The sequence below is a fragment of the Geotrypetes seraphini genome, chromosome 2, assembly GCF_902459505.1.
Source record: "Geotrypetes seraphini chromosome 2, aGeoSer1.1, whole genome shotgun sequence".
Taxonomy (NCBI): Eukaryota; Metazoa; Chordata; class Amphibia; order Gymnophiona; family Dermophiidae; genus Geotrypetes; species Geotrypetes seraphini.
In genome coordinates this window covers 136,436,778-136,464,452 of record NC_047085.1, presented here as the reverse complement: position 1 = coordinate 136,464,452, position 27,675 = coordinate 136,436,778, and the positions used below count along the sequence as shown (strand labels likewise).

The 27,675-nt window shown below is 42.7% G+C and overlaps 1 protein-coding gene across 7 annotated transcripts in view; it reads left to right on the top strand.

The window, feature by feature from the left end:
* Nucleotides 1-26,801, top strand: part of TAF4B (TATA-box binding protein associated factor 4b) — a 152,872-nt gene extending 126,071 nt beyond the window's left edge. For all 7 annotated transcript variants that reach the window (XM_033929769.1, XM_033929770.1, XM_033929771.1 and 4 more), the window contains one exon: nt 26,136-26,801. In XM_033929769.1, the coding sequence (XP_033785660.1) occupies nt 26,136-26,297 (162 nt within the window). In that variant the 3' untranslated portion in view covers nt 26,298-26,801. The remainder of the gene's footprint in view (nt 1-26,135) is intronic.
* Nucleotides 26,802-27,675: the final 874 nt, after the last annotated feature.

Sequence of the window (27,675 nt, the reverse complement as noted above, 5' to 3'; positions counted from 1 at the left end):
GCTCTGGCAGCACTGAAGATGTACAGTTCAGAAGAAACATTTAACAGCACTGGGAGGAGAGGGAAAAATAAAAACAAAACCAACAACCTGGGAGCAAACTTTCCGCACAAGAGGGTGTAAATGGCACGAGAGGTGGCCACGGATCTCCCCCCCCCATAGGCCTGGTGGTGCTTCTCTTGGCCCTGCGTGTGCCCTCCCAGGTTGGCGTGGCGCTTTTCCACTTATTTCTGCAATGAATAAATGTGCCATACTACTAATGGACTGAAAAATAAAACATTCCCTCGCATCCACGTTACGCACCATCTGAGACCATTAACCGCACTACTATCCCAATGCTATACAGCTTCCTACATGGACGCCGAGACTACATCTTCTTCTTATTACCCCCCCCTCAAAAAAAACAAACAAACATACCTCCGACTCGGTACATGTTAGCTGCCATATCTGCCCTCCTTGAAATACACGGGGCAGGGAAAGAGAGAAAGAAAGATAGACAGTGGGAGGGAGAGAGACAGAAAGAAGGGTGCTGCTGGACAGGGGGGAGGTAAAAGGAAGGGAGAAGGGCTACTGCTGGACAGGGGAGCAGGGAAGGGGTGCTGCTGGACGGGTTGGGAAAAGAAGGAAAGGAGAAGAGCTACTGCTGGATAGGGGGAGCAGGGAAGGGGTGTTGCTGGACAGGGGGGAGAGACAGAAAGAAAGGCATGGGGCAGGAAGAGAGAGAAAGAAAGACACTCAGTGGGAGAGAGAGAGAACAAGAAAGAGAAAAAGAGAAAGAAAGAAATGCCTAAGTCTACACATCTATTCTAGCACCTGTTAATGTAACAGGCTTAAAAACTAGTTTCTTAATGTAGTACAATCAGAATGGAAAGTGGGAAGGCAACAATAGGTATAATGGAGGCCCTACTGACTAGGAAGCAACACCAAGGCTGTACCTTTGAAGAAGTAACCCTTTAGTTCTCAAGACTGCAAATGAGGCACTTCCTATGAATAGGCAAAATGGACATCATCCTTGAGTAAGGGACAAGAAGATGGAGGAAAACAGAATCAGTCGTGCACTATCAGCCCCTTTTTCTGTACTCCTGAACATATATTTATGCTCCCTAGATCTGGTCAATAGAGACCAAGCCTATCCCAGCGTGGGGTCAGGGCCATGCAGCTGGATGCCTAGCAACAGTTTAACTGGTAAGGGTTCTTGTAGCTTCCAGAGTTTACAATTTTGCCATTTATTCTGGCAGTCCAAAAACTTTTTTTTTTTTAAATTGTTTTGATTAGGGTGCTTTAAATATAGTACTTACCACCAGATCATGCTTCTCCAGTCTTTTACACAGAAACAGAGAAAATGTCTGCTGATAAAGACCATATAGTCTTATCTAGTTTGCCCATTCATATTTGTTAATCTGTGTTATCGCTTAGAGAACCTCTGGGGCTCATAATCAAAACAAAAAAAACATCTAAAAAGTGGCCTAAATCAGTTCTTGAACGATCAAAAAGCCAGATCGTCCAAGTACCAATAATCAAAGCTGGTTTTAGACATATCCAAAACCAGCTTAGGCCTTTCCCTTGCTTCTAAACGCATAGAGCGAAAAGAGGCATTTTTAGAGGAGGAGAAAGGGTGGGAGATGGGCCGACGTAGACTTAGGCATACAGCAGGTATAACCAAAAGTTTGAACAGGTTGCCTAGTCGGCACTTACACATTTTGACTTAGACCAAGTCAAAATGGGGCTGCTGAACTGATCGCGGCTGCAGCAATCAACTCAACAGCCTTGGCAACCTGCCCACCCCCCCACCGCAACGATCACAGTAGGAGAGATGAGGCATCTCTCCTGCCGCGATCCTCACCCTGAAGTGCCGCGGTTCCTAGCACTTCGGATCACTATTGCGGCAAGAGAGATAGCTATTCTCTCCTGCCGCGATCCACCCCCCCCCCACCGAACCAATCCAGGCAGGAGGGAGCCCAACCCCTCCTGCCCCGGCGAACCCCCCACGCCCATCCCAACTGATCCAGGCAGGAGGGAGCACAACCCCTCCTGCCCTGCAACCCCCCACCCCCACTGAAATACCGGCAGGAGGAATCCCAGGCCCTTCTGCCCACTATGAACCCCCCACACGACTGACCTCCAGAACCCCCCCAACTGCCAACCCTGCAACACCCACCCCAAACACCCCCCTTACCTAAAATAAGTTGGACGGAGCCCAAGCCCGGCAGGCCTGCCATCTGCCGAATTGGCCCAGTTGCCTTAGGCACATGGGCTGGGTTGGCCCCATGTGCCTAGGGCCCCGCCCACAGGAGGGGCCTAAGGCAACTGGGCCAATTCCGGTTGGCCCAGGTACCTAAGGCTCCTCCTGTGGTTGGGGCCTTAGGCACCTGGCCCAATCAGGCCCTAAAATTCACCATTCAGCGGCCTGCTGGGCAGACGGACTTGGGACCCGTCCGTCCAACTTATTTTAGGTAAGTGGGGGTGGGTGTCGCAGGGTCGGTGGTGGGTGTTGTGTGGTCGGCAGTTGGGGGGTTCGTGGGGCGTCGTGGGCAGGAGGGATTGGGCTCCCTCTTGCCCGGTTCATATTGGTGGTGGTGGGGCATTGGTTGGGCATCTCTCCTGCAGCGATGGTGATTCCCCATCCCCCTGAACCGCGGCACTTCAGGGGAGGATTGCGGCAGGGGAGATGCCTCAACTCTCCTGCCGCGATCCTCACCCTGAAATGCCACGGTTTGGGGGGGTGGGAGATCGCCATCGCAGCAGGGGAGATGAGCCATCTCTCCTGCTGTGATCGTTGCTGAGAGGGGGGAGTGGATTCGGGGGGGAGGGGTGGATTCTGTAACCGGTGTTGTTTTTGACAGTCACCGGTTACAGAATCCAGTTTTTAGGCAAAGGACTGGCCCCTCCTTTGCCTAAAAGCTCTTGTTTTGGGCTTTTGGGACTTAGGCTTTTTTTTGATTGATTATGTGTTGTAAGTTTAGACGTAGTGGTGGTCTGGGCGTTTAAACAGCTGAACGTGGAGGTAGGCCATTCTCAAAAAAAAAAAAAACAACTAAACTCATTTTGGACATTTTTTTGAGAATGGGCATTTTCCCTGCTTCTACTTTCAGCGTTTAGGTCCTAAGCCAAAAGGGGATTTAGTCATTTTTTTTATTATGCCCCTCTCTGTGGATTACATGCTTTCTTAAATTCAGAAAGTCTTTTTCTTCACTGTGAGACATTCCATGCGTCCAGCACCCTGTCTGTAAAGAAGCATTTCCTTAGATCAGAGCTGCCCAAGCCTGGTCCTCGAGATTTACTGGCAGTCCAGGATTTCTGGATATCCGCTATGAATATGCATGAGAGAGATTTGCCTGCACTGCCTTCTTGGTATGCAATCTCTCTCATGTATGTTCATTATGGATATCCAGAAAACCTGGCCTGCCAGTAGATCGCGAGGACCGGACTTGGGCAGCCCTGCCTTAGATCATAGGAGCCAGCTCTGTGGGTGCTGAGCCCTCAATATTGAGCAAGTTCCTTTATTGTGTCCAAGGAGGAATAATTTGTATTATGTTTGGCATCCCAAATCATTTTGAAATGTTGGCACTTGTGCTTTAAACTACTCCTGAGTCTATCCCTTTTCACCCTCATCATAGTCCCCCTTGTTCCAGAGCATTCTTTCTGTTACCTTGCGCGCTGAATTGTGGGATGCCAAAGGAGTCCATATTATATTTCATTGTATTTTTTTTTATACTTAAATCTTTATTGATTTTCAATTTAAATTTCAAATATTACACTTGTACAGAAAGCAATAATAGCATAGATATGATGATGCAAGCGGTGTGACACAATAAGCCCTTCCTGCAAAAACTACACTGGCTACCAGTATCTTTCTACTACTTATCATTTCCTTAGCACTTCCAGATGTACGCAGCGCTGTACATTACATTAACCACGTAAGAGACGATCCCTGCTCAACAGAGCTTACAATCTAATCAAACAGACAGGACTAAATTTAAAACTGTTTGATTTTCAAGGTCCTTAGATAAACTGGGCCAGAATGCCGAAAGACTAAGCTAACCCTTTTTATACACTTTTGAGACTTCTGAGGTCCTCTTAAAGAGCATCACTATCTGTACCCAAAATAAATTGTATGATGTTTTACCCGCAAGTGAGCCTTCTCAGAAGTAGCCGCCACACTCTGGAATTTATTCTGAGGAGCTACATCTAACTCCAGACTACATCTACTTCATGACGCAGGTGAAAGCCTTGCTCTTCACCTAAGCCTTTAATGCATAGGTTGATTGGGAAATTCTATAAACAACGCCCTACCGATGCCTATGTTAATTGGGAAACGCCGTTTGAAACGGCAAGCAACATCAAATTTAAAGCACCTATTGGCGCATACATAAGTAGCATCATGTAAACCGTTTAGTTTTAAACGGTATAGAAATTTTTAAAATAAAATACCAGTGCTTAACGGCACTATAGGTGTGGCTAACACCGGAAGTGTTGTTAGGCTCCGTAAAGCACCTACATAGGCACGATTCAATTCAAAGACAGGCACCATAAATATAGGCCTTGAAAACCCCTGGCCTACATTTCCAGCGCCTATCTTTCCTAGAGCCACGATTCTCTAAACGACACCATTGCGTGTATGACATGCAATCAGCGGCCTCATTCTGCACCAGGACTAGCTTGTTACACACAAACTCTAACTAATTCAATCCCTCATATCTTGTTTAACTATATAAACTCCCATCTTTTTATCCCAACAGATTCTGTACCACCCATCTTGTCCCCATCTAATATGTGCACTTGATCTCTCGCTATATGATAAACCTCATTGTAGGAAAGCATTTGTATGTTATTTGAATGTTCTGATGTGTTCTTATTAGGTGTTTAATAAGTATTATGCTGACATTGTATTATATCTCTGCTATTTGAATTTCATTGCTGTTAAGTATATTTTTTAAACTGTTTCATGGTGGCTCTATTAAGTTTCAATTTGTTGATTATGAGTTTACCTCATTCGTTGTATTTATGTTTATATTTGCTGTTAACAAACTGACAAAAACATTAAAAAGAACTAGATCCATGTAGTGCACTACTAGTAATGCCCCTTTCCTCAGAGTGAACTCCATTTACACTATCCTTTGTTGTCTTCCACTGGTTGTTGACAACCATGTCTAACCCAATCATACATTTTAAGTCCCTTGTGTGGAACCATGTCAAAGGTGCTGAACTGTAAGTACACCACATCCCTCACTCCAACTTTGGCCACCCAGTCAAAGAAATGAATCGGATTCATATGGCAAGACGTACTTCTAGTAAAACCCTTATAAGCCTGACACTATCTGCATTATTTTGTTAGCCCTTTTCTTTGTGGACATAAGGCCTCCAGAATCAGACACTATATTCAAGATGAAGATTTAATACAGACCTGTATAACAGCTGAATCTGTTCCTTTTTCTCTTTATTTTGAAATTCATTATGCTCTGGTTATTGCTGTGGACATCGCTCTTCTCACCCCGCATTGTGTAATCACTGACTGTTCAGTGACATCTTCCCTATTTGTATTCTGTAATTCACTGATTGTCCAGCTCTCTTCACTGTAAACCGCCTAGAAGTCACAAGATTGTGGCGGTATAGAAAGAATAAAGTTATTATTATTATTATTATACTGCTCCTGAGTTCTGTGTCCTCCATGCATAATTGCATGTTTTCATAATTCAGCTGTGCTTTCTCATGGTCAGCACTCCTTAGGCTTTTAGCTTGCTTCTCATGTGCTGTTCTCCCTCAGGCATATCGGTTCTTGCATATCTTAGTTTCATCTGTGAAAAGACCATTTTCTCCTAATCTCTCAATGTTGCTCTCAAACTTATTGAACAGAACTATCCCCAATATCAATTTTCAAGGCTTTCCACTCACCATTTTTCTTTAGAGTGCGGTCCATTTTCCACTCTGCTCTATTTTCTCTCTCACTAAATAAGGTTAGAACATTTGAATCACAACTTTAAATACAATCATAATAAAGGAAGGCAGGAAAAAGACCCCAGAAGTCCAAAGAAATCACAATTTTTAACACCACTTGAGAACTATAAAGATTTCTTTCATAGGTCAAAAACCTCAAGTGCCATATACTTTATTTAAACACATATTTAACTTTGTGTATTTTCTATTTTTTTTCTTTGAAACACGAGCTCTTCAATTATTCATTCAATAACAAAAACAGCATAAAAATTGAGCTAGGAACTCAAAAGCACATGCAACTCAATGGAGCCCACTGTTTCACCATACAGCTTCCATCAAGAGATTAGAGGTGCTTTATTTTATTTATTTCTTTATATATGTTTAAAATTTATAACCCGCCTATCTATAAATCTAGGTGGGGAACAATACACACATACAAAAACAGTCAAAATAACAGACAGTAAAATGCAATAAAACCAAAGAATAAAATACAATAAAAACAAAATTAAAAGAACCTCCACATCCATATGCTGTTACTTAACATACACCCCAAAAGACAATTCAGTAACAGTACAACCCTTTAAATTGTTACTCTAAGCCATTACTGACATTTGTGCTGATTTTCTGAAAAATACAAACAAAATATTAACTCCATGGGGCCAGTATTCAGCCCATGGGATGTTGCCCGTATAAGTCCCGCAGTTGGGTTTACCATTGACTAGAGAAGCTCTTATATATATAAAATATATTCAGTCTCATGAAGTTGGAACTTGTTGGAACAAGAGATCTGAGGTCTTTTTCTCCAGTATTTGAAACTAGTGCAGTCTCTATTGATATATTGTAGCCTGTTTTCTGGTTATACTCTCTCTCTATTTTTTAGACTTTGCTGTATAATTTCCAACATCTTCCTAGTACCATTTTTATGAAAAGAGACCATGTCACTCTTTTCCCAATCTCAAAGAGTAACCAGATCTCTGGCATTTAATATTTTTGGATGTTCCTTTACCTCACCCATGTCCTTGTCCACTTTGTTTTTTCTAACTCCATGTTTATATGCTCTTTTTGACTAATATCCATTCTACACTGAGTTCTAATGCCATGACAGTGTTTCCAAACGTCTAGTTAAAAATATACAAGGATAAAAAAATAGCATGATACATCCTTCATCTTATTCATAATTTAAAAGAGAATGCAGTGGCCCAACAAAGCCTATCATAAATTCAAATCTCATTCAGTAGAGAAATGACAAAATTAAGCCATGTGAAATGAGTTTATGATCACAGTCCAGTTCTTAGTATACAGATGTGTGCGCATTATAATCTGTCATCTATTTGACTTGAATTAGCAACATTGTGGGAGAAATCAGAAGTTGCTTAGGTTTGGTTAACTGTGTAACCCTTTGACTTTTAGCGCTGGTTTCTGCAGAACAGGTTGTAGCACGTTTGGTAGAGCAGAATGGAGAAGTCTGTACTGCTGACACCCATGCTATATTTGTTCTGTGGATAAATGGAAAAAATTCACAAACATGTAATTTGTTAGACAGTTATTTAAAAAATAAATGTTTGACTATCTTAATGCATGGTGTTTTATGCAGCCTTATAAAGGACGACTTCAGGCACACTTAAATCTTTTTGTCGGTGCAACTTCACCAAGACAAACATTTGCTGAAAAAATGACAGCAAAATGAAGACGTGATCTTAGATTGATGCTTGGCTGTTTGCCTGCTATTAGCTAAAACATGTTCAATAATGTTTGTTTGCAAAATGAACACAGCCTTTATTTGATAAGTGATTCTTTGTGATTTTTGTTCTACAGGAATTAAAAAGATCTTAGATCATTTTGACTTTGCTTCAGGCTCAAATACGCTTTATCACTGAGTAGATATGAAAGCGCCAAAATACATTTTCTTTATATGTTTGTCCTGGAATTAGTAAATTTTAGCCTTTTTAACTGTGATGTATCTTGTAATTTTATCCTGGAGAGTGACCCTTTAGAAATGTGCTTGCAGGCCTGTGAGGATGAAGGGATGGAGTTTAAATATTGTTGGGAAACAGAAAGGAAAAATAATCTATCTTAGGCCCCCTTTTATCAAGCCATGTTAGGGTTTCTTTATCGCTGGCCACTGCGATAAAAGCTCTGAAGCTCATAGGAGCTCTATGAGCATCAGAGCTTGTATTATAGTGGCTGGCGATTAAAAAAAAAACAAAACCCTAATGCGGCTTGATAAAAGGGGGCCTAAGATATGCGAGAATTAGATCCATTTGCATTTTTGTGAGTGCAGTTAATTATTATTGTATGCGCACTGGTGTGATGAGGGGTATGTAACACTTAAAAGGGCTAATCACCAGTGTGTTAGCTTAATCCAACAATGTACCACACATTTAAGTGAAATGAGATAGTAACCACATTACTTCACTAAAATGTCACCTCAGGAAATTCTGACTAAAGCAGGCATGATCTGTATAGCTTGCTGTCCAGGGAAATGATTGAGGTTATTGGGGCAAAATGGTATTTAAAACTGTTTGCTCAGCATGAAAGAACGCATACTGTATATATACAAGATTTAGTATACATCTCAATTGGTCATATAATGCAAATCAAGATGGGAATATGAAGGGTTACTATACAGAGCACTGATTAATCTCATGTAGAATGAATGCTGCAAGATAATATTGCATTAGTCAGGGTTCAATTCAGGACAGCCTAGATGTTTCCAGCCTTTTTTTTTAATCAATTGGTTGCGGAGTCTTTCTTACGAAGTATGAAAAACCTTGATCCTGCTGAGTGCTTTAACAGGGAAAGGGAAATTTGATGTAGCTGTAAAATGAAACTGCTAGCATAGAAGAGAACTTGGCACGCTCTCTCTTCAGCTATTTCAGTTCATTTCGCTTCAATAATTTTCTGGGTACTCAGCGTTAAGAAAGGAAAAGCAATTGAAAAAATTAAATTTACACTAAGGATCAGCTTTACAAGTATTTTTCTTTCATATAACAATGGAACTGACTGTTGTGGTAAATCTATACCTTTTGATTAAGATGAGGCAAATACATGAGGCCCTGTTTACTAAAATGTGCTAAGACTTTGCAGTTGCCATGCATAAATATCCAAATTAAAGCACGTTAAGCACAGAACCTCTGCATTAACGATTGGGGATGTTCACACCCTTTTGTGAGGGCTTTCAGCAGTTGACACACAAAAAGAGTCACTAGCTCATTAATGACATGTGTAGTTAACACATGATGGAGTTAGCTAAACCTTTTTTATTTTTTTATTATTTTTTATCTTTTTATTAAATGCAAAACAACAGACAAGGTACAATCAAGACAAACTATTCAAAATATAACAATAGATCCCAACCCTCCTCCCCCACTCCCCTATGAGGACTCCAGCAGACAGGATCAGTCCAGGCAAGGCAACAAACAGGAAACAGCACCTCACAAAGTATTCAAAATGTGACTACGGCCCCTCGGACTCAAAATCTGCAAAAAAAGGTGTCCACCCGTGAAGGAAAGTTTTGCGTTGTTTGTGAGAGCCAGCAGCTGCTCTCGCTTCCCATCTCATCAGTTCACGCAATTTATTCCTCCACAACCAAATACAAGGAGGTTGATCCGAGAACCAAAGGATCATGATACATTTTTTTCCCGACAATATAACACTTACTAAGGAATAGACGTACCTGAGCCGGATACATATTGAACAGAGTAAAGTGGCAAAACAGCCTCAGCAGTCGCTGAAAGAGAGACCGGAATGTGTAAGATGGATCCCAAAAATACAGCCATCTGTCGCCAAAGCCCTTGAACCAGAGAACACGCCCACAGCCCATGAACATAGGAATTTACTGCAGCGTGGCATTTTAAACAAAGCTGCATGGATACACCCCCCCCCCCCCATATGATAAGCTTGAGTTTGAGGTACATAAGCCCTCAACATAGTTTGATAATGGCTCTCCTGTATGTCTGCACTACCCACCAACCCCGGGATTCACTTTATAGCCTTCAGTAAAACAGGTAACATTAATGTCCAAGTAAGGTCTTTCTGCCAGTTATGAAGGTTATCAGTAAAAATGCCCCTCAGTAATAAGGTAAGTAATCCCTTATAAAAATAAGAGATCAAGGCACCGGTCTCCTCTGAGGCCTCCAGAAAGTCTTTGAATTGAACTCCAAAATCCCAAGAAAGAGACCCCACATAATGCTTAAGGTGCTGGTAAGCATAATGTGCCCCCAACATCAGAACCTCCCCGGGCTAACAAAGTTTCATAAGAGAGGAGAAAACCATCCTCATCTAAAACATGACAGAGTTGAAAAATGCCCTTGCCCTTCCACTGGCTAAACACGGAAGGGGTGAGACCCGGGGAAAATGTGGCATTACCCACCAGAGGCATAAGAACACTCAGACGTGGGTCCTGGCCCCAATTAGATAGGACCTGTTGCCACGCTGCCCAGAAGGGTCGGAACAACACATCTCGAAGAGTAGCATGTAAAAGATATAACAGATGATAGGGATAAAAATTATCTTGCTCAAAAGAAACATCTGTGTAAAGCTCAGTATCCAAAAACCCAGTCATGAATATGGTGAAGGAGGCAAGCCTGATTATAAATACGAAGGTAAAGAATGCCCAGGCCACCCCGCGCCCGATGTCCCCCCATGGAAGATCACCAAAGCCGGGTCTGTCGCCCTCCCCCAAAAACCGGGACAACAGAGAGTAAGTATGCAGACATCTTTTTTCAGTACATAAATAGGTAGTGCCTGAAAAACATACAACCATTTAGGAAATAAAATCATGCGGTAAAGATGAATACGGCCCATCAAAGACAGAGGTAAGCCTTTCCATTGCTCCAACTTGCCACACGTCTCAACTAATAACCGATCAATGTTAAGCCGGTAAAGACTTGGTAATTGGATACCAAGATAGCAGAAGGAGCTCTCTGCCCACTTCAAGGGGAACCTGGCACCCCAGAACCCCCGCACCGCCGGGTAGGAATCCAAATTAAGCGCAAATCCCGAAAAGTCTCCATATTCCCACAAGGAGTCGGACACGACTTGGAAGCGGAACTGAGACAGGAATGCAGGACTGGAAGTGTAACAGTGATGGGGGACTTCAACTACCCGGGAATAGACTGGAGTACGGGTCACTCCAACTACACTAGGGAAACAGGATTTGTAGAAGCTGTGAGGGACTGCTTCATGGAGCAACTAGTCAAAGAACCGACGCGAGGGGGTGCTACTCTTGACCTCATCCTAAACGGATTAGGGGGGCCTGCAAGAGGGGTAGAAGTGGGAGGACCACTAGGCAACAGTGATCACAACGCGATCAGATTCACATTAGAAAGGGGGACACCCATAGTAAGGAGGACCGCAACAACTGCGCTCAACTTCAAGAAAGGGAACTATGTTGCTATGAGGGAAATGGTGGGGAGGAAGCTCAGAAACATCTTTAGGATGGAGACTGTGGGAAGCGCCTGGACTCTATTCAGGGACACCCTGCAGGAAGCACAAAGAATGTACGTCCCCAGTTTCAGGAAAGGCTGCAAGAACAAGCGATCAAAGGACCTGGTTTGGATGTCAACTGAAGTAAAGAGGGCAATAAATGACAAAAAAGTATCCTTCCGGAGATGGAAAAAGGACCCAAGGGAGGAAAATCACCAGGTGCACAGGAAATGCCAAAAGGAATGCCACCGAGAGGTTAGAAAAGCGAAAGGGGAATACGAAGAGGGGCTGGCCAGGGAGGCGAAAAACTTCAAGGCATTCTTCAGTTACGTAAAGGGGAAGCGACCAGCGAGAGAGGAGGTGGGGCCGTTGGACGATGGGGATAGGAAGGGAGTGATTAAGGAGGATAAAGAGGTAGCTGAGAGGTTGAACACGTTCTTCTCGTCGGTTTTCACGAGCGAAGACACATCTAATATACCGGACTCAGAGGAGCTCATGAGTGGGGAACAGGCCGAAAAATTGGAGCACATAGAGGTAAGTAAGGAGGATGTCCTCAAACAGATAGACAGGTTAAAATGCGGTAAATCACCGGGCCCGGACGGGATCCACCCAAAGATTCTGAAGGAACTAAGACAAGAAATAGCGGGCACAATCCAGCATGTTTGCAACCTATCCTTGAAAACTGGTGAGGTACCAGAGGACTGGAAATTGGCGAATGTCACACCTATCTTCAAGAAGGGATCGAGGGGTGACCCCGGGAACTACAGGCCAGTGAGCCTGACTTCAATTATAGGGAAGATGGTGGAAGCTATGATCAAGGACGGCATTTGCGAGCACATCAAGAGGAATGGCCTACTGAGAACAAGCCAGCATGGATTCTGTAAGGGAAGGTCGTGCCTCATGAACCTTCTGTACTTCTTTGAGGGAATAAGCAGTCGGGTGGACAATGGGGAACCCATAGACATCATTTACCTCGATTTTCAAAAGGCTTTCGACAAGGTGCCACATGAAAGGCTGCTTAGGAAGCTGTGGAACCACGGGGTGGGAGGGGATGTGCACAGATGGATCAAGCACTGGTTGTCGGGTAGACTGCAGAGGGTCGGAGTGAAGGGCCAATATTCTGACTGGCGGGGAGTCACAAGCGGTGTGCCACAGGGATCGGTGCTGGGGCTGTTACTCTTCAACATATTTATCAATGACCTGGAAAAGGAGGCAAAGTGCGAGGTTATAAAATTTGCAGACGATACCAAACTGTGCGGGTTATGGAGACTCCATAGCCAAATCGCGGCTCCCTGCGGGGATCGCTCCCCGTGTCATTCTCTAATACGAACATCAATCAATTGATATACCAAGAAATTAAATACCAGCGGACATGATCTGGAGTTCCTTCCACAATTCAGATTGGAATAACTACATCAAATTATATAACAAATACTCTAAATCATACTGTGTCCTGGACTCATGTCCCCCAGAGATTATGAAAGCAGCTCCACTAGGCTTTAAATTATCCCTATTGAAGTTATAGGGAAATACTTTTAAAACTATAGGAGTAAATATTTTTTCACTCGGAGAATAGTTAAGCTCTGGAACACGTTGCCAGTGGATGTGGTAAGAGTGGTTAATGTAGCTGGTTTTAAAAATGCTTTGGATAAGCTCTTGGAGGAAAAGTCCATAGTCTTCTATTGAGACAGACATAAGAATTGCCGCTGCTGGGTCAGACCAGTGGTCCATCGTGCCCAGCAGTCCGCTCACACGGCGGCCCTCTGGTCAAAGACCAGCGCCCTAACTGAGACTAGCCCTACCTGAGTACGCTCCGGTTCAGTAGGAACTTGGCTAACTTTGTCTTGAATCCCTGGAAGGTGATTTCCCCTATGACAGACTCCGGAAGAACGTTCCAATTTTCTACCACTCTCTGGGTGAAGAAGAACTTCCTTATGGGGGAAACCACTGGTTGTCCTAGATCGGTAGCATGAAATGTTGCTACTATTTGGGTTTTTGCCAGGTACTTGTGATCTGGTTTGGCCACTATGAAGATGGGATACTGGGCTAGATGGACCATTGGTCTGACCCAGTAAGGCTGCTATTATGTTCTTATGATAGAAAGACTAGGCTGCATAGAAACAGGCATAACCAACAAAAGGGAGAGGGTGATAATTCCCTTTTATAAGTCATTAGGGAGGCCCCACTCAGAGTACTGTGTTCAATTTTGGAGGACGTACAAGTATTTTGCTAAGACTATAAAAAAAACAAAGTGGTTTAGAGGAGGTCAACCAAATGGTATAGGGTCAGCACCAAAAGACTCATAAGAAGATACTTGAAGACATGAATATGCAAACTCTAAAGGGGGAAAGATACAGAGGTGATATGATGCAGATCTTTAAATACTTGAAAGGTATTAATAAGCAAACAAATCTAGTCATGTTTAATAAGGAAAGCGGGAAGAAAACTTTGTTTCATTAAAAATAATGTCTGCAAGGAGAGACTTGTTCTTTATTATATGTTAGGTTATAACGTGTTGCAGATAGATTTGTGAATCACAGTACTTATGGAGAGACTAAAGTTGTCATTTTGGTTTTTAAATTAGGCTGAGCAGCGCAAACCTTATAAGAGGTCTGTAAAACTCTCACAGGAAAGTTAGAGCCATAATTTACAATAATTGGGACTGCATTCACATAACACCACTCTCCAAAAGTATTTATGCCAGCGGGGGAAAAGAATAGTGCAGATGTGCCTGTTTCTTCACCTATTTGAAGTTGTAGAGAATGAGATTTTGTATTTGTACAAATTGCGTTCATTACCAAGAACCCTAGAGCAGTGACAGGAGAGTGGCTGCTTGGTATAAATTGAATCTAAGATAAGTAACTAGTCAGTTGTATGGCCAATGGTAATCTTTTCTTTTCCATCTTGTGGATTTTTTTTTCTTCAAATCGCACTCACATTTGAACATGCTTTTATTTTCTGTCTGACTTTTAATTTTAAAATGTGTGTGTTTGTATATATGTATAATAGACTGAATTCTATATATTTTGTCAAAAAGATCAGCATTAAAAAAAAAACCCTCCTAAGTGCCATTCTATAAATGGCATGTAAAGTTAGGCGCAGTTTACAGAATAGCGGTTATGCTCAGGAGCCGCGCCTAACTTTAGGCAAAACCATTTACATTCAGCAGAAGCATGGTGCAAAACCTTGTGCCTAAAGTTAGGCGTGGCTCCTGCACATAAGCGATGTTCTGTAACCTGTGCTTAACTTTATACGTCATGTATACAACGGCGCTTGAGCGGGGTTTTTTGGGGAGGAGAGCTCCCAATCTGTCCATTACCCTTCCATTTCCATGCCCTCTTTTTGGAGCCACATGTAAATTTTAGGCACCGATCCCGCACATAAATTTAAATGAAAACCAAATAATGCTTAATTGATAAAGAACTAATGATCTTAAGGTGGTCAAACAGGTTGCAAAGGTGACTGCGAAAGCTAGGTTGCATAGGGAGAGGTATGGCCAGTAGGAAAAAGGAGGTATTGATGCCCCTGTATTAGACTCTGGTGAGACCTCATTTAGAATATTGTGTACAATTCTGGAGGCCACACCTTCAAAAAGATATAAAAAGGATAGAGTCGGTCCATAGGAAGGCTACTAAAATGGTGTGTGGTCTTCGTGATAAGGCTTATAGGAACAGACTAAAAGATCTCAATCTGTATGCTTTGGAGGAAAGGCAGGAGAGGGAAGATATGAGATGTTTAAATACCTACGTAATGTAAATGTGCATGAGTCAAGTATCTTTCATTTGAAAGGAAAAACTGCAATGAGAGAGCATAGGATGAAGTTAAGAGGTGATAGGCTCCGGAGTAATCTAAGGAAATACTTTTTTACAGAAAGGGTGGTAGATGCATGGAACAGTCTCCCAGAAGAGGTGGTGGAGACAGAGACTGAATTCAAAAGAGCCTGGGATAGGCACATGGGATCTCTCAGAGAGAGAAAGAGATAATGGTTACTTTAGATGGGCAGACTAGATGGGCCATTTGGCCTTTTATCTGCCATCATGTTTCTAAGTTGTTCAATTAAGTTGCACAAACAAATTGGGCACACGTCCAAATTTGCATGTGCACCTCAAAGCGCATTTATAGAATTTGGGGAGGTATGTATTGTTTTTCTTACCTGGTTTTATTCAGTTTCCTGATGTGGTTATAGACTGAAAAGTATTGATACGGTACAGAAAATTTTCTCCTCTTCCATTATAGCTTTGCTCCCTCATATTTGGGATGTACTGTATTTTTCATTCCATAAGACGCTCTTTTTTCCCCCAAAAAAGTGGGTGGAAATAAGGGCGCGTCTTATGAAGTGAATGCAACCCCCCCTACTTTCTACTGTCCTTTCTGCCAGGCGATTTCTGTCATCAATTCTCTGATGCTTACCGGGTTAAGGGCGGAGCATTTTTGGGGTTGTCCGTCAATGGAGGAGACAACTAAATGAAGGAGATGAGCAGACGAGCTTTGCCCTCTCCACTCCAGGTGCCTTGTTCAGTGGGGACCCACCTCCCATCTCCATTCTGGGAAGGAGGAGATGGACAAGTACTAGGCGCCCAGGCAAAACACCTGACAGCTAGGGCTGGTGTTTTCAGATAGGGGGAAATGAGATTATTGCCAAGCCTCTGGTTCGTCTTCTTATTCCTGGGTCATAGCGTGTGTGTGGGCATTAGGAGGGAGGTTGGGGTCGACTTTCCTTCCTAAATGGCTCCATCAATGGCAGAAAGCTATTAGGCAGAAAACGCCATCTTTCCCGTTCCAACTGTCAATCCTATCAGCACTGACGGAATGTCTGGAATGCAGACAGAACGTTCGGTGCGCTCCATCCCGCCCCTTTTCCTGTAGCAAGAGGTGGTAGAGGGGGAAGTAGCATCGGCAGCAGGGGTGGCCACATGCGCGGGGACGGAGCTGTACAGTGTGAGGAGAGTCCTTTCGGCTCTGTTCTCCTGCTGTGTGGTAGCCTGCTTTGGTTCCTTGGCCTCTGCCTGATGGTGGCGTTGTTTCCTCAACACTGGTCTCACGACGCAAAAGAACCAAAACCAAGGCAAAGCGAAACCAGAGCCCCCAGTGAATCGGCTCCATTGGGAGTGGTTGGCTGTTTCACCCTGGAGCTGTTCCTTTGCCAGCAACGACAGTCTTGACTCTACTCCCTCTCATCAGGAGCCTGGAGTCTATAGGACCCGACCTTGGGAGATCTTCTGTGGCTGGCCTGCCCTCCCGTCTTCTAAGATCGAATGACTGTCACTCTCTATTATACCTTCCTCTCAGGTATTTTGCTTTTCTACCTGTTATTTTTATTTTATCTTCCATTCTTTTAACATATAAAGTTTTATGTTATGTTAAAAGTGATGATTGATGGAGGGGGGTGGGGCTGGGATGGAATTTAAAGGTGCTGGGGGTTGGGACAGAATTTAAAGGTGTTGGGTGTATATTAGTATACAATTTGGTTCAGAATGATTTTTTTCTTGTTTTCTCCTCTAAATCTTATGGTCAAGTGCGTCTTATGAAGCAAAAAATACAGTAAATGTAAAGTGAAGCTTTATGAAACTCATGACACTGAAATTAATGTTTCATGGTCATGTGCAATAAAGAGTTGAAAGGTTTGATGGTACAAATGATTTGTTGCTATAAATTAAATATAATATTGACCTATAGACCTTCCTGTTTCTTATGATGAGCTCTTTATAGAGGCTTTTGCAATTCCAATTTTTTTGTTCTAGGAGCATATATCTTCATTGTTTCTTGAGTAGTTGGGGATAGTCTGTCTCGCCAGGGTGGAAGCGAACCATACATAATGAAAGCATGCCATTTATTAATAGTACTCTTATCGTGATCAGAGTATTTTGACTGGGACAGCAGCCAAGGATATAAGCCAATTGGATTCTGCAGTTGGAAAGAAAAGAATTGATCTTCCTTACTAAGTGGCACTGTGCTTTTGACCCACTCCTTTCTATCATTTGGCTGCTCAGTATTATGAAATTGCAAACTGTCTTACATTATGAGAACTAGTTTACAGCACTGTTTAGCCATAGGACATAATTGACTGTATTGGAGGAGGGGAGGGGTTATTGATTACATGATTTCATTGTACAGTGGTACCTTGGTTTATGAGCATAATTCGTTCCAGAAGCATGCTCGTAAACCAAAACACTCGTATATCAAAGTGAGTTTCCCCATAGGAAAGAATGGAAACTCACTTTGATACGTTCCCCCCCCCGCCCCCTCCCCCCCCCCCGAGGCCAGTGGCGCTGATTCCCCCCCCTGCGTGAACCGGCACCCCCCGCCTGAACAACTTGAACTTACCCCCCCCCCTGTCTGGCACCGGCACGCAGCCCACAGGACGTGCCGGTCCCGCTAGAAGATTCACATGCTCAAGGCCTTCTAATTCTCCCTCTCGCCAAGATTTTCAGAGATCTCCAAGAATCTCGGCGAGAGAGAGAATTAGAAGGCCTTGAGCATGCGCAGGTGCATACTCAAGGCCAGCAGAGGCAGGAAGATCTTCTAGCGGCACCAGCACGTCCTGTGGGCTGTGTGCCGGTGCCAGACGGGGGGTAAGTTCAAGTTGTTCAGGCGGGGGGTGCCAGTTCGAATGGGGGGGGGCTTTGCGAGTGGGGGGAGTGATGCCGGTTATCAGGGGGGTGCTCGCAAATCGAGTCAACACTCGGTTTGCGAGACAAGTTTTGCGAGAATGTTTTGCTCGTCTTGCAAACTGGGTTACTCGCAAACTGAGGTTTGACGAAAGTGCTATAGTAAATGAATTAAAATCATAAATCGCAATCGGTTTTCTACCTAGCAATAGGACCATTTCACAGAATTTAGGGCACAATGTTCAGCATCATTTATATGAATAAATTAGATATCTGAAACTTACTGTTCCTTTTAGCTCTTTTTAGAAGAGACATTTGTGACACTATGTATCAGCCAGGGAAGAAAAATAATGTATGTAGATTGCATTTTCAATTATACATGTAGTGGTAATTTATATAAAATAAAGAAAATAATGGCATCATGTCTGAAGAATATAAAAATTGTCATACTGGGTCAAATCAAATGTCCATTTAGCCTAATATTCTGGCTTCCAACAGTGGACAAGCCAGGTCACAGCTACCTAGCTTGATATACTATACGGTACAAGACAGGTCTTATATTCCACATTTTTTCAACAAGGATTCAATGCAGCTAACAAAAGACTTTGTACAGCGATTAACAATTAATGGGGCAGTATAGCTCAATTGAGACAGATATATTGGCCAGAGTCATCTAAAAGGAGAAGAGATATGTCTTTAGTGTCTTCCAGAAGCGGAAGTAATATGGAATCTGCCAGAGATATTGCAAGGTTATTCCAAGTATATGGCACCTGGAATTTGAAAGTCAACTCAAACAGTTTTTTTGAGTGGACTTGCTGTGGAGACAAGAAGGGGATCTTGAAACATTGCATTGTTCTTGAGTTGAGGAAGTAAGGCACAACCTTGATGCTTCTAGTGAGCCTATAAGAGGTTTTGCAGTATATGGTTCTGTGGGCCATGCATGCCATCTTGAACTGTATTCTTTATCGACAGCCAGTGAAGCTTTTTTAGACATGGGGGTTTCCTTGTCCACTTTGCTAGATCTGAGTATTAATCTGGCCCCTGTATTCTGAAGCATCTGTAATGTTTTGAGTTCCTTTTCCGCAAAACCACTGTATAAAAAGTTGCAGTAGTCCAGGTATGGTAGTAGGATTGCTTGACTGATCGTCCTAAAGTTGTTTTGGATTAGGATTGCCCTGATTGTTCTCAGTTGTTTTAGTCTGAGAAAGAATCTTCTCGTCACTACATTGATTTGGTCTTTGTAAGTTAGGAATGAGTCAAGACAAGCACATTTTAGGAGAGGTGCCTTGAGGTGTTAATGTTTGAGGATTTCAGAGTGGCAAAACAGTGTGACAAGACAGTGTCCATGGCCAGCATGCTAGACTGCACAGAGAAAGATATAACTAGCAGAAGAAAGGAGGTGTTGATGTCCTTACACAAGGCATTGGTGAAAGCCCTATTTGGAATATTGTATTCAGGACTGGAGGCTGTAACTCACTAAGGGTGTAAAGAAACTTCAAACAGTTCAGAGAAAAGCAATGAAAAATGTATGTGTTTTGCACCACATGACGTATGAGAAGAAACTTGATTACATGAATATGTATCCCCTAAAGCAAGGGTGGAGAACCTCAGTCTTCGAGAGCCGCAATCCAGTCAAGTTTTCAGAATTTTCCTAAAGAATATGCATGAGATCTATTTGCATACAGTGGAGGGTTCATTGGGGGAAATCCTGAAAACCTGACTGAGTTGCATCCCTCGAGGACCAAGGTTGCCCCTGCCTCCCTGCCCTAGAGGAAAGCAGGGATAGGGGTGTTGTGATCTACAGTTATACAGAAAAGTATTAATATATAAACATACTTTTTCCAGAGATAGGAACGTGATATTACTAGAAGATATGAACTGAGGCTGCAGGGGACTCATCTTAGGAGTAATGTCAGGAAGTACTTTTTCACAGAGGGTTGTAGATGCCTGGAATGCCCTCCTGTGGGAACTAGTGAAGATGAAAATGGTAATGGAACTCAAAAATGTGTGGAATAAACACAAAGGATTCCTAATGGAAAGAGAATGGAAGCAAAACAAAGAGTGGTGCTTAGACATGAACCCCAATAATTGGAAAATAAGGCCAACGCTGTGCAGACTTCTGTGGTCCATGCCCTGATTAGCCATAGACTGATCTGGATGGGCTGCAGTGGGGCTTTGATGGCAGCTCCAGTAGTTGGAGAATAATATCAGTGTGGGGCTAACTTCCACAGTCTTTGCCCTGATTATGGTTAGGCACATCTGGATGGGCTGAAGTAGGCTTTGATGGCAACTTCATTAATTTGGGATTAAATCCAATGTTGAGCAGACTTCTATGGTTTGTGCCCTGAAAATGGCAGATCAAGATTAAGATACCACATAATTTCTACAAGTTCCTTGAATCTTACTAATATTCTGGAAACTTCAGAGGAAGAAGTCATATTGAGAATGACTCTTCTGGTAACATTTGTTTTTCAACAGGACAAGGAAGCACACCTGCGCCTTTTTTTTTTTTTTTTTTAGGCTGAAAGAAGTGACTTTTTTTGAATAGTAGGATTTCTATGTTTCCAGATGTATCAAAATGGACAAAGACTAGGAGGAATCCTAGAGATGAAACTATTTCATTAGGGGCTAAATTTCTGTTAAGATATCCCTGTAAATGTACAGTCCTTTTTGATCAGAATTCCTGTTTTCTATGAGCCCCCTCAGTTACAATTTTTCCTTGAAGGGAAGGGAGTTGCAATGTCTAGTGCCAACTGATTTCTTTTTTCAGGTTCTAGTAATTTAGGAAGATGAGCCACTACTATTAAACAAACATTTCCTTTTTCCTTAAAACTTGCCAGATGGGGAGTAAGTCTGATATTTTGAATTGTCCCCTCCAAAATGAGGTCTGCTAAGAGTTTGTTTATTATTTAATTCTTTATGATGCTTGGAATTGTAGATTTTATTTTTTCTTTGTGTGGCAAGACTCTTTTCCATATAGTCAATATTTTTTAATGTATAAATAAATGATATAAAAAAAATGTTATATATATTGCATCATTCTATGTGCTATGAGTTTATCTTGTAGGCTGAACTGGATGGACCATGTCATCTGCTATATTACTGTGGCCCAAATTCTATAAAAGACACCGAAAGTTAGGTGCTTATTTTGGCACACCTAGCTGATCTAGGCACCTAACTTAATTATTTAAAAAGCTTAATTGGTGCTGATTACAAGCAATTAGCACCTCTTAATTGTCTTATATTAAAATTAATCAGATGGTAGGTGCCTAGTCCAAGGAGCCTAACAGAAAGTAGGTTTAGTTAGGAGCAGATCATGGGCGGGTTTGGCATGTAGGCACCTTGTTTGGATTTTGGCACGGGTGCTTATGTCAAGAAAATAGGGTACGTCTAAGGTTGGGATGCCTACCAGTGCCTAAGTCCACTTTAGATGTGATTCTTTAAATGGCGCCTAATTTAAGATTGGCACGCGATAAGCACCATGTTCCTCGACTCCTATGTTTTAGGCACCATTTATAGCAGTGGTTCCCCCCAACCCTATTCTGGAGAACCACCAGCAAGTCGGATTTTTGGGATAGCCCAAATGAATATGCATGATAGAGATTTACATATAATGGAGGTGATAGGCATGCCATAAAATTCTCTAAATTGAAGTTCTGTGAATATGATTGGCACCTTGCTTGTTACAGTGGTAAGAAGAGAATATAAAGTACAGTTATTGCAGTCATCGGACATTCTGAGATACTCAATAACAATATAGTAAAGACTCGTAGTATAAGAACTCATTTGTTCACGTGTTTGGGGTTGGCCATCTGATTTGAAAAATTGTATTTCTGTGTTTCTAGTCTGCATCTCCTAATATGCTTAGAAGTCATTGTGATAAATAACTTTTTGACAAATGCCCCGACCCAGCTACCTGTAATGTTGCATCCTGGTCCCGTTCCTTTCTCTTCTAAGGTAGGGCTTTCTGCTCCTGTGCATTTGGATTTTATGGCTTTCAGCTAGCTGACTTACTGGGCTATCAAGATGGCTCTTCAGTTTTGGTTTGCAATAAAATACTGGTTTTTCATTAGATGCATGCTCCTCATATGGCACACTGGCTGAACCATAGAATACTTGATGAGAGAATAACCTTTTCTGAAGAGGCTGAAAATGTGCAGAGTCCCTTTCATATATTCTGCAATGTATGCTATGTCATGTCATTTTCTCTTTCCAGTTGCTATTGGCAGAGCTATCATATATGTATTTTTAAAAAAATTCTACTCATTTTAGAGTTTATTTCTATACATATCCAGGATGGGGCGGGGGGGGGGACTTTTTGGCTTATTTCTTGATTAAATTGTTGGATGGGAGGGGAGGGATATTTTTCTCCTGCATTGTTATTGATGGAATTTATGTGCTTACGTTGATTATTAATGTATGTACAATTCCTGGCACTTTGTATTAGTTTTGAAAATTAATAAAGATTTAAAAAAAAAAAAAATAATAATTTTTTTACTCATTTTGATATGGTTATGTTGTTCTGCTGATTTAAAGTGCCCAGAGGAAAAGAGCAACCAATAAAATGAATGGCATCTTGTAGCCACATTTGTGAGGCAAGAAGACGCCACTGAGGTGGTTCTGACAATACAGGTCTGTGCAGTGTGTTCACATCCTGAAGCGGCCATGAATGTGAAACGCTTGCTATCATCCTAACACAGATAAACCTGTGTTATTTGTTAATCTTTGAAATTTCTGTGGATTTACTTGCATTGCACAGAGCACTGATTGAATTTGTATATCAGGAGGGTTTTTTTTAATGCATATGAGGGTTTTTTTTTCCCCCCTGCTATACCTGTCGGTGGAGGTTGGGATCTGAGGTTTTTGCCTCCTTATTTTTCATTTTATTGGTTGCTCTGCTTCTCTGGGCACTTGTACCTGTTTTGTTTTTGATGACAAGTAGACATGTGTTTGGTTATTTTTATTGTGTTTTTTTCTGCTTTTTTGTGTATTGGTTTCTATTAGGTCCACTGATTTAAGTCATACAGATATTTACTTATTTTTCATTATGATTTAAACTGTGGTATCTACACCTGAACAAACAAAGTAAATAAGTTGAAAACATCTATTCCTTGCAAATCCTTTCTCTCAGCCTCCATTAGAAGTTATCGCTGAGCTTTCCTAAACTGCAGAAGAGCTTCTTACCACAGGCTGGTGAGGTAAACATAAGAACATAAGAATTGCTGCTGCTGAGTCAAACCAGTGGTCCATCATGCCCAGCAGTCCGCTTACATAGAAACATAGAAACATAGAAATAGACGGCAGATAAGGGCCAAGGCCCATCCAGTCTGCCCACCCTAATGTCCCTCCCCTACCATTGCCCTGTGAATAGATCCCTCCTCTTCCTTTGCCCTGTGAATAGATCCCACGTGACGATCCCATCTGGCCTTAAAATCAGACACGCTGCTGGCCTCGATCACATGTAGTGGAAGACTATTCCAGCGATCAACCACCCTTTCTGTGAAAAAGAATTTCCTGGTGTCAGCTCGTAGTTTCCCTCCCCTAATTTTCCACGGATGCCCTCTTGTTGTCGTGGGACCCTTGAAGAGGAAGATATCTTCCTCCGTCTCTATGCGGCCCGAGAGATACTTGAACGTCTCGATCATGTCCCCCCTCTCTCTGCGCTCCTCGAGTGAGTATATGTGCAATTTGTTTAACCGTTCCTCGTATGGGAGATCCTTGAGTCCTGAGACCATCCGAGTGGCCATTCTCTGAACCGACTCCAGTCTCAGCACATCCTTGCGATAATGCGGTCTCCAGAATTGCACACAGTATTCCAGGTGGGGCCTCACCATGGATCTATACAATGGCATAATGACTTCCGGCTTTCGGCTGACGAAGCCTCTGCGTATGCAACCTATGACTTGTCTTGCTTTGGATGAAGCTTGCTCCACTTGATTGGCAGCCTTCATGTCCTCACTGACGATCACCCCTAGGTCACGTTCTGCTTCAGTTCTTGTTAGGATCTCGCCATTTAGGATGTAAGTCTTGCATGGATTTTGGCTGCCCAGGTGCATAACTTTGCATTTTTTGGCATTGAAGCTGAGTTGCCAGGATCTAGACCAGCGCTCCAGTAGGAGTAGGTCATGCATCATGTTGTCGGGCATTGAAACATCATCTATTGTGCATTTGCCCAATACATTACTTAGTTTGGCGTCATCGGCGAATAATGTTATTTTACCCCTAAGCCCTTCTGCCAAGTCCCTTATAAAGATGTTGAATAGGATTGGGCCCAAGACCGAGCCCTATGGCACTCCACTGATCACTTCCGTCATTTCAGAGGGTGTGCCGTTCACCACCACCCTTTGAAGCCTACCTCCAAGCCAGTTCCCAACCCATTTCGTCAACGTGTCACCTAATCCTATAGAACTCATCTTGCTCAGCAACCTGCGGTGTGGTACGCTATCAAATGCTTTGCTAAAGTCCAGATACACGATGTCCAGGGACTCCCCAATATCTAGCTTCCCTGTCACCCAGTCAAAGAAGCTGATCAAGTTGGATTGGCACGATCTCCCTTTTGTAAATCCATGTTGACGGGGATCCCGTAGATTCTCCTCATCCAAGATCTTATCCAATTGGTGTTTTATTAGAGTTTCCATTAGTTTGCTTACTATCGATGTTAGACTCACTGGTCTGTAGTTTGCTGTCTCTATCTTGGAGCCTTTCTTGTGGAGTGGAATGACGTTAGCCGTCCTCCAGTCCGACGGAACGCTGCCTTTGCTAAGGGAGAGGTTGAAGAGCTTGGACAGTGGCTTCGCCAGGACATCACACAGCTCCCTTAGCACCCTGGGGTGTAGGTTGTCAGGCCCCATTGCCTTGTTAACCTTGAGCCTTGATAGCTCACTGTAGACACTGCTGGGCGTAAACTCGAAGTTACTGAACGGATCAACTGAGTCAACCCTTGTCTGTAGATGAGGGCCAAGCCCCGGCGCTTCTCGGGTGAAGACTGAGCTGAAGTATTCATTTAATAGTTGGGCTTTTTCCGAATCCTTTTCCACATAGTCTCCGTCTGGTTTCCTAAGACGTACAATCCCGCCTGAGTTTTTACTTCTGTCACTGATATACCTAAAGAAGGATTTATCTCCCTTCTTGATGTTTTTTGCCAGAGACTCCTCCATGTGAAACTTAGTCTCTCTGACTGCCGTTTTGACGGCTTTTGATTTGGTCAAGTAGTTTGCTCTAGAGACCTGTTTCCCTGATTGTTTGTAAGAGATGAATGCTTTTTTCTTCTCCTTGATAAGGGCCGAGATCTCTGTAGTGAACCACTTCGGCTTATTGTTCCTTCATTGTTTACTTACTAATTTAACATAGCGGTTTGTCGCTTCCTGTATGGTGGTTTTCAAAGTCGACCACATTTCTTCCACGCTATCGGTTTCTGCTTGTTCTTGTAGCGCCTGGTGAACGAAGTCTCCCATTTCTTTGAAGTTTGTGTCCTTGAATTTGAGGATCTTGGTCAGTGTGGTAGATTTAGTGAAACCTTTCCTAAGATTGAACCATACCATGTTGTGGTCACTGGAGGCCAATGTGTCACCCACCGAGACCTCTGTGACACTTTCTCCATTGGAAAGTAATAGGTCCAGTATTGCCTGATCCCTTGTTGGGTCCAACACCAGTTGCTTGAGACCAGCTCCCTTCATAGCATTTAATAGCCTCCTGCTGCTGCCGGAAGCAGAGGTAAGTTTATCCCAATCCACATCAGGCATGTTGAAGTCACCTAACACTACTGTGTCCCCACGCAAAGTGATATTTTCTATATCACTGATTATTTCCATATCCAGCCCTCTGGTCAAAGACCAGCGCTCCAACCGAGACTAGCCCTACCAGCGCACGTTCTTGTCTAACTTAGTCTTGAATCCCTGGAGGGTATTTTCCCCTATGAGCATTTACCTCACTGGCCCCGTGGTAAGAAGCTCTTCCGCTGTTTAGTCAAAGGATCTGATCTAACTTTGCAAATTAGCATATCCTAAATAGATGCATATCGCTAATTTCAACATCTTCAGAAAAGCTGTTATTTTAAAATCAAATTTTAATTTTGAAAAACTTTCTGGGGGGGGGGGGGAATTGGGTGGTTTTTGTTTTGTTTTTTTTTAATTCACCCTGCATGATTGCAAATGTTCTTCTCTCCTGCAGGATGCAAGCAGTGTGCTGCCTGGATCATTTGTCTCAGGCCTTACAAAAACTTTGGCCCGTCCGAGAATAACACGAGTGTGTCTCAGGGATCTGATATTCTGCATGGAGCAAGAAAGGAAGACAAAATATTCACGAACTTTATACGGTGCTCTTCTTAAATGAAATGTCTTTGGAAAGTTTTGCATTTTACTGCCAAAGAAAGTTACAGACTGCATCCTTACACTACCTGAAACTGTTATTTCAGGAAATAGATCTATCAAAGAATATCTTTTGTTTAAAGGTTTGATTTTTTGTTTTTTGTTAACACAAGGGGTCCATTTACTAAGATGTGCTAACACGTAGCCTGCGCTAAATACTAAGAAGCCCTTTTTATACTTATGGACTTCTTAGCATTTAACATCCGTTAGTAAAAGAACCTCATAGTGTAGCAACTGTCTTATTTAAATATAAAAAGGTTTATGCTGCAAAGCAAAAGCCATTACCGTATTTCCCCACATTTAGGCCGCAGAAAATGCCTATGAAAGTTTTAAAACTGGTAGATAAGCCGCCCCATTGTATCAGCCGTGGCTTTTCTACCAGTAACTGGGGTGGCCTATACTGTTTTTAAAATCAGCTCCCCCCACACTTACCTCCCTCGCTGGATGGCTCTGCGAAACTTGCGGCCAGCGGTGCAGGGCAGGAGCAATCTTTTTGATCTCCAGCCCAGCCCTGCACTGCTTCCTGCATGGCTTTGTGAGTCCTGCGAGAACTGACGGCAAAGCCATGCAGGAAGTAGCGCAGAGCCGGGCTGGAGATCGACAAGATCGCTCCTGCCCTGTACTGCTAGCTGTGAGATTCGAGGAGGCAGCCGCCTAGCAAGGGAGGTAAGGGGGGGGGGTGGAGAATGACTTTAAAAACAGTATAGGCTGCCCCAGTTATGCAAGCCGCACCCATATAAAGCACTATCTGCTTGCATTGTTAAGATGAGTATGGCAAAACTATGAATATTGCCTGCTTCATGGGCCACAACATTGGGGACCTTATCTTCAAAATAAAAGTCTCTGTAAAACTGAGAACAACATGGCAGTTTAAGCAGCACATAAAAAACACTTGATTGTGAACTGTCAAGCAATGAAAAATGCAATCTGGAGTCTGCCTTACTTAAAGACCACCTTGTTTTGTTTTTGTAATTTTTATCCTGGTTGGGAATGATGCTAATACTGCAAGGGGACACATGAGCACCAAGGGAAAAACAGGACTAACAAGATAAATTCTCAAACTACCAATCTTACAGTGATTAAGGGGTCCTTTTACAAAGGCACGCTAAGCGTTTTAGCGCACACATGTCTATGGACATGTTAGCAGTTAGCGCACGCATATATTTAGCATGCGCTAAAACGTCTAACACAGCTTTGTAAAAAGGGGGATAAGTTAAATGCTTCAGAGCGCATAATAGAAATGGCTTAGAGCTTTAGCAGGTCAGTATATGCTGCTTTGCGTAGAGAATGACATAGAGGACAAATTCTTCCCATCCCTGTAGGATCTCAATATCCCCGTCCCT